General features: G+C 34.7%; 2 protein-coding genes across 2 annotated transcripts in view; both read right to left on the bottom strand.

Annotated features, from left to right (window-relative positions):
• The window catches only part of LOC109359653, a 12476-nt gene extending 5355 nt beyond the window's left edge, over nt 1-7121 (bottom strand). Inside the window, exons 1-4 of the mRNA XM_019604351.1 lie at nt 6836-7121; nt 6522-6788; nt 6159-6443; nt 4304-6046 (exon numbers count right to left, since the gene is read on the bottom strand). Of these exons, the coding sequence (XP_019459896.1) occupies nt 4304-6046; nt 6159-6443; nt 6522-6788; nt 6836-7121 (2581 nt within the window). The remainder of the gene's footprint in view (nt 1-4303; nt 6047-6158; nt 6444-6521; nt 6789-6835) is intronic.
• LOC109359652 lies at nt 8345-9121 on the bottom strand. The gene has a single exon (XM_019604350.1). The coding sequence runs from the start codon at nt 9119-9121 to the stop codon at nt 8345-8347; it is 777 nt and encodes a 258-aa protein (XP_019459895.1).

Genomic DNA, 11587 nt, shown 5'->3' with positions numbered 1-11587 from the left:
TTTCTGTCCAACAGATGCTTAAAAATTATTTGGAGTAATCGGTTACTCAGCTTTCAAAAATCAGTTTTTCAGTTGGATAACTCTTTTCTCACACATGTAACCTATTACTCAATGAAGTAACCTGTTACACACTATTTTTGAAAAATGTTTTGAGCAATTATACTTGTATACTTAAGAGTTTAGGATAGAAGTACTTACAAAGACTTATTCTAATGTCTTGAAGCTTTATCTTCGTTTGTCTTCATAAGTCATCTTCCTTTTCTTCTTTTTGGTGATGTTGGTGTCTTCATCAAAACCGTGCCAAGGTCAGGAGCAAGATCTTCTTCACATACAGGCCATATAATATTAGTCACATTACCATCTACAACAAATGTGAATCACTTTCCTTGGAGCAACAATTGTTGGGAGGAACAACCACACACCGAAAAGAATTAGTTCTTTATTTATAGGGTGAGGGGATACCCATGATAGTATCAAAAAATGTGAATCACCTAAGTTAGCTTTGTGGCAAAGGCTTTTACACAAGGTTACATTGTTTAATTTCAGTTTCAGGTTGGAAAAAAACATTACTTTTTTTAATTTAGAGTAAATGTCAATTTGTGTCCCTCATGTTTTTTGATCTTACCACTTTGGTCCTTCCAAAAATTAAAACCCCCAAATGGTCTCTAAAAATTTCTAATGTGAGTCAAATTAGTCTCTATCAAATGTTGTAAGACATATTAAAAAGACTAACTTGACCCACATTTCAAATATTTATGATCATTTTAGACTTTTCAAATTTTAAGGGATCAAACTGGTATAGTCAAAAAATATTTAAGGCTAAAATGAATATTTACTCTTTCATTTATCTTGGTGTGAGTTACATTGTCCCACATGGATTAAAAATTATAGAACATTAACAACCTTGTGTAGAGTTGTCACTACTACTGCAAAAAATTAGAATGGATCATTGTCCATGCGAAAAGGTGATACAAAAAAATAATATATGAACTGTTACCCAATGCTAAAAATCATGAATTGGATCACAAAAAAAATTAGCATTGAGAATAAGGTACTATTAATAGTAGCATCAGCCTACTCGATGCAAGACCGACGCTAAATTGTATTGTAGGGTTAACTTTTTTTTTAACTTTCTGGCAGACTCTAATAATACTTTTAGAGATCATGTATATGCTATAATTACGATTGGAAATGAACTTATCACTCGAATTAAAATTGAGCTAGAAATTCAGCTTGTTAAATAATAAATTAAAATTGAGTTAAGCATAATTCAACTTATTATGTTCATGCAATGAATCAATTTTTATACATAGATATTTATATACTATAATATAAAAATAAAACATGCCTAAATAATAAAAGACATTTAGGTAATTGAAGATATATAAGTTATATTTCTCAACTTTTCCCTTTTTAAATTTTAAAAAATTATGTCAAGGGAAAACATATATAAATGTAATTCAATTAATTTCTCGTTGTTTCTTCATTATTACACTTTTATATTATTCTATTCTTGTTTATCATTTAAATATTAGTTTGATTGCCATTGATTGAATTGGACTTAGTCACTTACTATCTTCTTTGCTTTAACTTAGGATATATCATTTATTTTCTTTATGTTTCATTTCTTCTAGAGCCTCATCCACCCTCTTAGTCTGTATAAATAAAAAGAGGTTTGATGACCACGATTGAAGATAAGGATGCAAATTACATTATTACATGAAAAACTAATTATTAATTACCCAAAACCTATCTTACATTCATGTTCAATGTATTAAAAAAACAATCAGTGCAATGATAGTTCCCACCAACTTTCTGACCCAAAAAATTCACAATTTTGGAGAGTTATTAAAACAAATTCAGACCAAAGATTTTTTACTTATTCTTTTTTGAAAGATAATTTCTTTTAAATATCTCTAACATACTCTACACTCAATATCAAATAATAGAAACACAGGTTAACTACCACGATAGTGCATGTTAACACAATAGTATTTATAATATTTATGTTATAAATATTAAATAGACATTCACATATAGTATATACTAAAAAATGTGTTGTAATTACTAATATAATATTACATATTGAACTTATTCATTTTAAAAGCTATTTTTTTGTTTATATAGTAATATAAATACACTTATGAGTTAAGGAAAATAAGAAAAATACTTATGAATCTCATACACCTTACTCTGATTATTACTCATTCAAAAGATGAATTGAAGAAAAGAAATAAATATGTATGAGTTCTCTTCCATCCTTAATATGATCATTACGTTTCATATGTTTAAAATTAGTTAAGAGTATATTCTTATTTATTGGATTTTACATTTTAATGAATAAAAGTTACATATCGTAATAGAAATAACATTGACAAAGAACAAGAGAGACAAATACTAAGGGAACACAAGATTGGCAGCATGGTCAATAGAGCTTGGGGGAATCCAACATACCAATATGAGTCCGAACATGGATGATAGTGCAATTCTTATTCTTTCTAATGTGGATTGGTTGTGCAAGTTTTTAGAGAGAAAATTTGATTGTCATTTATGGTTGTATAAGTAGAAAACTGGGTTTTTAATATTTTCTAGTGTATTTTTATGTGTTTAAGTAGAAAATTTGGTTGTCATTTATGATTGTATAAGTAGAAAACTAGGTTCTTTAATATTTTCTAGTGCGTTTTTTTGTTTGTGAGTAGAAAATTTGGTTGTTATTTATTGTTGTATAAGTAGAAAATTTGGTTGCCATTTATGGTTGTATAAGTAGAAAACTAGGTTCTAGTGTATTTATGGTTGTCATTCATGGCACAATTCTTATTTTACGATCTACCAAATCAAATTTGATATTATTCTCAAAATACATTAATTTTCTACTACAATTGCAAAATCATACCATATTTATTTTTCATACATCGAATTATTTAGATTTTGTTTGAAAGCATAGTAAATAAATTTTTAATTTTGAAATGATATATTGCTAATAAATGATAATATATCTAATCTTAAAAATACTAACTATTCGTATTGCCATATTTTCCTTCTAAATTTTTTAACTCATTCGCAAATCAAAATTAATAGTTAAGTATCATTTACCAATGAGGTGTTGATCTTATGTTGTAAGGTCACACTAGATCCCCATGAATTATACTAGTTTGAGATCAAAGATCTAATTATTGAGAACGATATTTGTTGAAATTGATAGTTGGACAGTTACACATCCTGAAGATATTAGTTTCATATTCATATGATGAAAGTATATATGCTTATTATAGAAAAAGATCTGATTTTATCTCTTTTCAGCTCCTTTTTTATTTCCTTTTAATGTATGAGTCAAACAAAATTAATATATACCATTAGATATCATAAATTATACTAACAAAGTATTGGTCTAGTGTTATAAGGCCCCACATGATCCCTATGGCGATTAAAAGGTCAATGGTTTGATTTCGGGAGCAACATTTGTTGAGAGGAACAATCACCCATCTCGAGAGGCATCAGTTCATTACCCAAAAAGATGAGATGATACCATTTACCGGAAAAAGTTATAATAAATTATTGAAGCATTGTATTTAATTAATAATTCAGCATCAAATATAGTGTAGATTCATGCATATTAAATTTATTCACTAAATGAGTTTTATCCCACAAATCATATGTATTATTTCACCTATAAAAGTTCACACGAGAACGCTGACAATAAAACAATATCACTATACCAACAAAATATGAAGATGTCTTTTGTTATACTTAGCTTCTTTGCCATTTTGTTCGTATGTGCTTCAAGTAATTTTCTTTTTCGTTGAAAACTTCATGTGATGTCTTATTTATATATCATGATTTAAATTATTCTCAGACAAATGATGCTATCAAAGTTTCAGCACATCCTTATTTTAACCGAGTTATATAAAACTTTTAAAAATGTAGGAAATGGATACTTGTATTTTCCTTTTCTTTTTTATAACAAGGGCGACGGCACACCCAAGAACTTCATTGAAAAGAGGAGGTTATATATGCTTGAATTTATAGTTATGCAATAAAAGCCTATTCCTATTGAGTTCGTGCAAAATAAAAGAGGGGGTTGATTTCCACCAAGAGTTAACCCTGGAATTCACCCCGAATGAAGCAAGCTTATCGGCACAAGCATTGCCGTCTCTATAAATATGAGTAATTCTGAAATTCAAGACATTGAGATTGCAACAACATTTACTCCAAGTGTTTCTTAGCTTCCAAGGAACTTGGAATTTCCCCTTGAATATATCAACAACCATACTTGAGTCACACTCAAGCCAAATTGCATACCAACCTTTCCATTTAGCCATGGATATTGCCAAAATTGCAGCAAACAATTCAGCGTAGAGAGAGTCTTGGATGTTCATATAAATTGCAAAACAACCCAACATTTCCCCATGGCAGTCTCTGAAAATACCACCACCTCCAGCATGACCAGGGGAGCCATGGGCAGCCCCGTCAGTGTTAATCTTCACCCAACCAGGATTTGGCAGGAGCCACCTCACTTCCGTAATAACAGGGGCCAAGGTGTACTTTGGATGAACTCGAAAAGCTCTAAGCCAAATAAGCTCTTCCATGGAGGGGTTAGCAGTTGCCTTAGATAAGTTGACAATCATTGCAGTGTCCCTTTGGATCTTTGCCAAGGCTTGGGCAGTAGTAAGAGACTTATCTTCAAACCTACCTTGGTTTCTGCAGTGCCAAATTGTTGAGATTGTGCACACAATATAGGCTAAGATAACCTCAGTGAGCTGATGACTCCAGGTGTTTCTAGGCAGATGAAGAAGGGCAGAAACAGAGGACCTATCAATCTGCTTGCCAAGAAGGTTTTCTAACCAGTTCCAAAGAGGAAAAGCATAGGAACAATGAAGGAACAAATGCGGAGAATTCTCAGCTGCAGTATGACAAAGGGTGCAAATAGAGGCCATAGGGATCCCTCTTTTCTGAAGGTTCTCATCAGTAGGCATTTTATTGTTGACAAGCCTCCAAGTATTGAAGGATTTCGTAGGAGGAATGGATGAGGACCAAATCAATTTGCACCAACTCAATTGTCTAATTCGGGGCTTGAAGAAGCTATAAGCAGTCTTGAGAGTGAGCTTCCCATTAGTAGAATGCTTCCAGACCAATTCGTCACTCATGTCCTGATTAATCTGGATTGTAGCCATTGCATCAGTGATTGAAGGAAAATTATGAGCCATCCAAGAAGGTATAGTCCATTTTTGGTCATGAATAAAGTCAGCAACTGAGGCTGCCAGGGTTGAGTGAGTCTGAGGAGGAATGGACAGGGTATCCGCCAATGGCTCACCTAGCCAATTATCAGTCCAAAATCTGATTTTTGATCCATTTCCCACAAGCCAAATGGCGTTGTCAATAATCTTTTGCCAACCTTTTTTAATTCCAGGCCACACAGGGGACTTCACATAGCTAGCCTTCAAGTCACCAGCCCTATAGAATCTCAATCTGTAGAAGGAGGCCCATTCCTGATTAGATGATTTCATGCCCCAAGCTAGTTTCAGGATTGCAGCCTGATTGAGATCAGAGGTGGATCTTAAGCCAAGACCACCCTCCTTCACTGGATAGCATAATTTATCCCAAGCAACTGTGACTATTTTCCTCACCTTCAAATCCCCTGACCAGATAAAGTTCCTAATACTCTGATCCATAGATTTCAGCAGGGTTAAGGGCCAAGCATATACATGGAAGCTATAGGCTAGCATGTTGTGGATTATTGATTTCACCAATTCAACCCTTCCCATAATAGAAAGGAAGGAACCCTTCCATTTGGAAAGCTTAGTGATAATTCTATCAGCTAAAGGCTTCAAATGAATAGTCATAGGCTTGCCTCTGAAGAGAGGGACCCCCAAGTAGTAGCAGGGGATCCTTCCTGCTGTGAAACCCAACCAAGATGACAAATTGGATAATTTCCTAGCATTTGCTTCATTATAATAGAACTTACATTTATCAAGGTTAATGTGCTGACCAGAAGCTTGGGCATAGGTAGAAATCAGTTTATTCAAGGCTAGAATTTCTCTTTTTAATCCTTTACAAAAGATGAGGATATCATCAGCATACAAAACATGGCTAGGAGTGGAGATATTTTCTGGGACCAGAGATGGCACTCAACTTCCCCTCAGCAATCAACTTTGATATACCTCTGCTGAGGACATCTTCAGCTAAACAAAATAGAAGAGGGGAGAAAGGGTCACCTTGTCTAACACCTCTTTTGCAAGGGAAGAATCTCACACTATGCCCATTTACCACAATGGAAAGCTTAGCTGAGGTTAAAATGACTTTGATCCAATGAATGAATTTACTATCAAACCCAAAAGCATGAAGAGTATCCAGCAAGAAATCCCAATCAATTGTGTCAAAAGCTTTCCTAACATCCAACTTTATAGCCAGATTACCACCAAAGGTCTTGTGATCCAGAAGATTAACTGCTTCAGAGGCAATGCAAATGCAATCAGTGATTTGTCTACCTTTTACAAATCCTCTTTATTGGCTGGAGACAATACTAGGAGCCACAATAGCCAACCTATATGCCAGAACCTTGGATATTACCTTGAATTGGAAGTTGGCCAAGGCAATAGGCCTGAAGTCCTCAATCTTATCAGCCCTAGGGAATTTTGGAATAAGCACCACTGAGTTGGAATTATGGTTGGGAAGCAACCAAGATTGAGTGAAGAATTGTGTAACCGAATTGTAGACATGAACACCAACAATCTCCCAAAACTCCTGATAAAAACAGCCCCCAAATCCATCAGGGCCAGGGGCACCTTCACCTTTCATAGCAAACACCGCAGCCTTGATTTCATCTTGGTAAGCATACAGTTGTCACTTTCAGTGACCACATTAGGGATAACCAACTGGATAAGGTCATTTGGCTGAGATTGGTTATCAGAAGCATATAAAGTTTTGAAATAAGACACTGCATGGTTGGCAATTTCAGCAAGGTCCCAAATATTATTCTCACCATCTCTTAGAAGAGTTAAGGACTTAGTGACTTTCCTTATCTTAGCCACCTTATGAAAATAGGTTGTGTTTCTGTCACCACTAGTGTGCCAGATAACTCTAGCCTTCTCCCTCCAGAACTCCTCTTCAATTTTTAAAGCCATTAGCAACTCCTACTGAGCCAAGCTCTCATCATCCATTAACCCCTGATCATTATCCACCAGACCTCTTCTTTATTGAATAGAGTCAATTTCCTCCAAGGCCATTTTAACTCGAAGATGGATGTTCCCAAACACCTCCTTATTCCAGGTTCTAAGGCAGACTTTGAGGTTCTTGAACTTTTGAGAGCGCACAAACATAGGGCACCCAACAACACTCGAATTCCAGCTAGTTTCAACCAAACTTTTAAGGCCTTGGTGAAGAATCCACATTTTATGAAATTTAAAAGAACCATGATTAGGGATACTCATCCTAGAGGCACAAACCATCAAAGGATGATGATCAGATCCAGATCTAGGAAAGTTGCAGCAAGTGGAGTGGGACCATTCATTCAACCAGTAATCATTACATATGGCTCTATCAAGCCTTTTCTCAGTGTGAGCAGATCCTCTCCTCTTGTTAGACCAGGTGAATTGGGCTCCTCTAGTGGGAAGATGGGTGAGGTTAGCCTCCTCAGTGAAGGAAATGAAGTCCTCACACGCCATTCTATTAGGTAAGTGAGATCCTCTGCATTCATAGGCACCTAACACTGCATTAAAATCCCCAATACAACACCAAGGACCAATGAAGGAAGCTAGAAGAGAAGTGATCTCAGACCAGAGGCTCCTTCTTTTCAATCTCTGGTTGTTAGCATATACAGCACAAAAATAAAGCTTTTTGTGCTCAATGTCCAACTCGATTGAGACCTGTTGATCAGAATTAGCAATGACCTTTGGCTGATGCTCAAGATGACAGATACCCCAAATGTTTGGAAGGAGAGGACCTCTGTCATTGGCAATGAATAACTTCGTACCAAGGCTATACCAAAATCTAGAGCTTATTTTATCCGCACGAATCATAGGCTCTGAGATAAAGATTAAATCAGGTTTATTGGAAATACAGAATTTTTTTAAAATGAGCTTTGTGTCAGGGTTACCCATCCCCCTACAATTCCAGAAGAAGACCTTCATTTGGAAACATTAAGATGCCCACCCCTTCGGGTATAGTGAACTTTCCGAAGACTTTGTCTTTGCCTCTACTTTTTCTTTTGAGATCTCGACATTACTAGCGTGAAAATCCGTTCTTCTCCTATATCAGCCTCGGAATCCGAATCATCGGCCCATAACCTTCCAACTATTCTCGAATATTTGGCAGTAGCAATGTTTTCAATCTGCTCTTGAACAACCAACTACTCAGATTGAAGATTTTGAATAACTAGATCCAAATCACCCCCATTCTCATCGGGAATTGTTTCAACTATGGGCAATTCTATACCTGTTAAAGACTCTGTCCCTGCCACCTGAGGGAGAGCAACCCATTCCAATAGAGTCAGGTTTTCTGAGTGATCAATTTCCATATTAACAACTAGATTATCCACCATTTTCTCCGTAGACTTCTTTGCCACATGATTACCTTTCTTGTTAATTGGTTTGAGGTTCTCCTCCACTATTAATGGCTTGTTCTTCCTGCAAACTGCCACCATATGTCCTATGGAGTGGCACCCAATGCAAAAATCAGGGAGATTTTCAAACTCAGTGTTTACAAAGAAGGCAAATCCCTCCCTTTCGACAAGAATTTGATTTGGCAGAGTACCCTTCAAGTCCACATCCACAAGAACTCTTGCAAAATGGCCAAAAGATTTGTTGGATGTTGCTTCATCCAACGATATAGGGGTCCCTATTCCTCCGGCAATTGAAAAGAGGATTTTGGCACTCCAATACTCTAGCGGGAGGCCCATAATTCTCACCCAACATTGTGAATGGAAAAGCTTCTGCAAGTTTGGGTTGAAATCCGGGGTCCAGAGAGAGAGACGAAGCAACCCAGGCCTTAGGTTCCAAGATCCCACCGCACAAACATTGCGCATATCCTCAATAAAGGAAAAAGCGAAATCGTAGAACCCCCTTCCCAAAGATATCATGCTCCATTTCCCAACCGAGCTCCATAATGATGAGAGCTTAGTTTTCATATCGTTCAACTTAATGGGGGGGGGTCTCCTTTTGACAGTATAATTCTGCCGTGCAAGTGAGATTTGCATCTTTGTAATCCAGCCTGATATTCCTCTTCAGGTATCTTAATGGTTATAGCATCCCCTTTGATCAAGGTTGGGGGAGTTGAGAGAAGTTAATGTCACTTGCATTTTTTAACACTTATGCAAATGATTTTTGTACCTTAGAGTCTTGAGATTTTGGAGCAGGTTATGGAGAAGTATTGCCCAATGGAGGGATGAAATTTGCAAGAAAACCCCAGGAGACAATCAGGTCTGAGTTGATTGAAACCATGAATAACGGTCCATGAAGCTTGGAGGAACAAACCTAGCAGAGCTTCTCTCTCGAACAATATCTATGTATGTTTTACATCAATATCTAGCCATGAATATCTTGTATTTTCCTTGAGTTGTTCATTAACATAATTAAGGATTGTTTGTTTTTAATAAATTTCAATGCTAACATGTGTTTGGAGTAATGGTTAATGTTGATCTCTTATAATTGAATGGAGTGTATCCATATTTTTTGTATTAGCAAGGATATCCTCTTACCTTTTTGGGTAAGGAATTAATATCTTTTGGGATTCGTGACTGCCCCTCCCAACAAGTGCTTCTCCCAGAAATTGAATTCTCGACCTTGAGAATCCAATGGGGCCTTACACTATTATACCAACAATTTGTTGGTGATAGAGTATCCATATGCTATTTTATAATACATTTTTGTTTATAAAAAAAAGTTACAAATCATATTGGATTGGAAATGTTGGTGTGATTTATTTATATTAATGAGATGCATTTGCAGGTTTGAATTATGAAGCTAATGATGCAGTCGTAATAAATGATAATTTCAAGACTTGGTGTCAATCCGATTCTGATTGCTTATATGTTTGTCGTTGCACTTCAAATTATTGTATATGTCCGGCTAATGGAATAAATTGAGAGTCATCTTCAAATGTTAGGGAAAATATTTCTTGAAATGTTTTCTTGAATTCAATATTTTACATATATATGTAATGAAAGATTGAGATGCTTTCAAAAGAATAAATAAATTAAGCATAATATATGCTTATCAATATAAATTAAGCCTACTATATAGTAAGTTTAATCTAATATGTTGACCAATAAATGTTTTTAAACACCATTTTGACTTTACTAGAATTCACCTAATAATGATTTGGTTGGATAAATATATAGGCTAAATGTATAAAAATATATACATTTTAAACCTAAATATTAAAATATTAAAACTAATGAATGTTGTACTATGCCAGAGGAAACGAGTAATATCAATCTAAAATTGTATATTGTCTATACCAATTTAATTAGTTAGGCCAACACATTCTATAATTTAATGCTATTCTATATCTTTTTAAAATTATAAGTTATAAAATATTATAAAATATCAAACAAAGTGGACTAACAAAAGATAAATGTAGCCCACGACCCACAAAAGTTGTTGCAGTGGTCCCTCATAATTTTTACATTTTCTCAAGCTGAAGAGATTCACGGCTTGATTGATACCTCTTTAGTTTGTATCCATTTTTCTCTTACTTTTTTTATTAGCTTAGACTTACTTAGAATTTGTATTAATACATAGTTAGCTACCACAGCTAAACAATTTTTTAGATAGTTTAAAAAATGAGTAATTCCTACCGTGATGAGTACTTAATGACATATTCATTATATTGACTTGTGATATGGTTATTAGTGTGTTTATGTGTGTTGGGGAGTTACAAAGAGGAAAATCAAAACATAAGAGACTATTATAATAATAATAACCAAACTTTTATTTCAATAAAAGGAGTTGGCTAGATTGAACGAACAACGTCATAATGCTCTAGTATAAGTTATATTGATTGAAAATCTTAAAGCTTTATTCACATGAGTTTTTGGTATAACCGATGAAACTCCTCATCTTATTTATAATGAACTAATTATTTTCAAGTTACATGAATATCCCTCCCAATAAATGTCGCTTACAGAAATCAAATCATTGATCTTTTGATATACATTGAGATCTAGCTAAGTCTCGCACTACTAAACCCACACATTGTTGGTCATTACCTTATTTAAATCCTTATATTATTGTGTTTTCAATCTTATCTTAAAATTAAATTCCAGTTTTGTTACCTAAGTATTTAGATCAATTAATTAAATCAATTAAAAAGGTGCTACAGTTTTTGTCCGATTCAAAGTTCATACACTTCTCTACCCACCAAAAAATCAGCAACCCACTTGCTTACATTAAAATCAAGAGTATTTAAAGACGCATAAGTGATGGAGAATATCCAAGAGGAATAAAAAGTAATAAATTGTACTCTTGTAGTTCTCATCATAAAATATCCACAAGCTTATGCTAATGTTGGCCTAAATATCCCAAAATTTCTCTAATGTTCACTACCAGGTTACCTATATAGTTCCCCTTCTTATTTCTCTAATGTTAACAGC

The sequence above is a fragment of the Lupinus angustifolius genome, chromosome LG11 (genome assembly GCF_001865875.1).
Source record: "Lupinus angustifolius cultivar Tanjil chromosome LG11, LupAngTanjil_v1.0, whole genome shotgun sequence".
In the NCBI taxonomy this organism is placed as follows: Eukaryota; Viridiplantae; Streptophyta; class Magnoliopsida; order Fabales; family Fabaceae; genus Lupinus; species Lupinus angustifolius.
The sequence above is the reverse complement of the archived record's forward strand: the minus strand, read 5'-3'. Positions and strand labels throughout refer to the sequence as shown.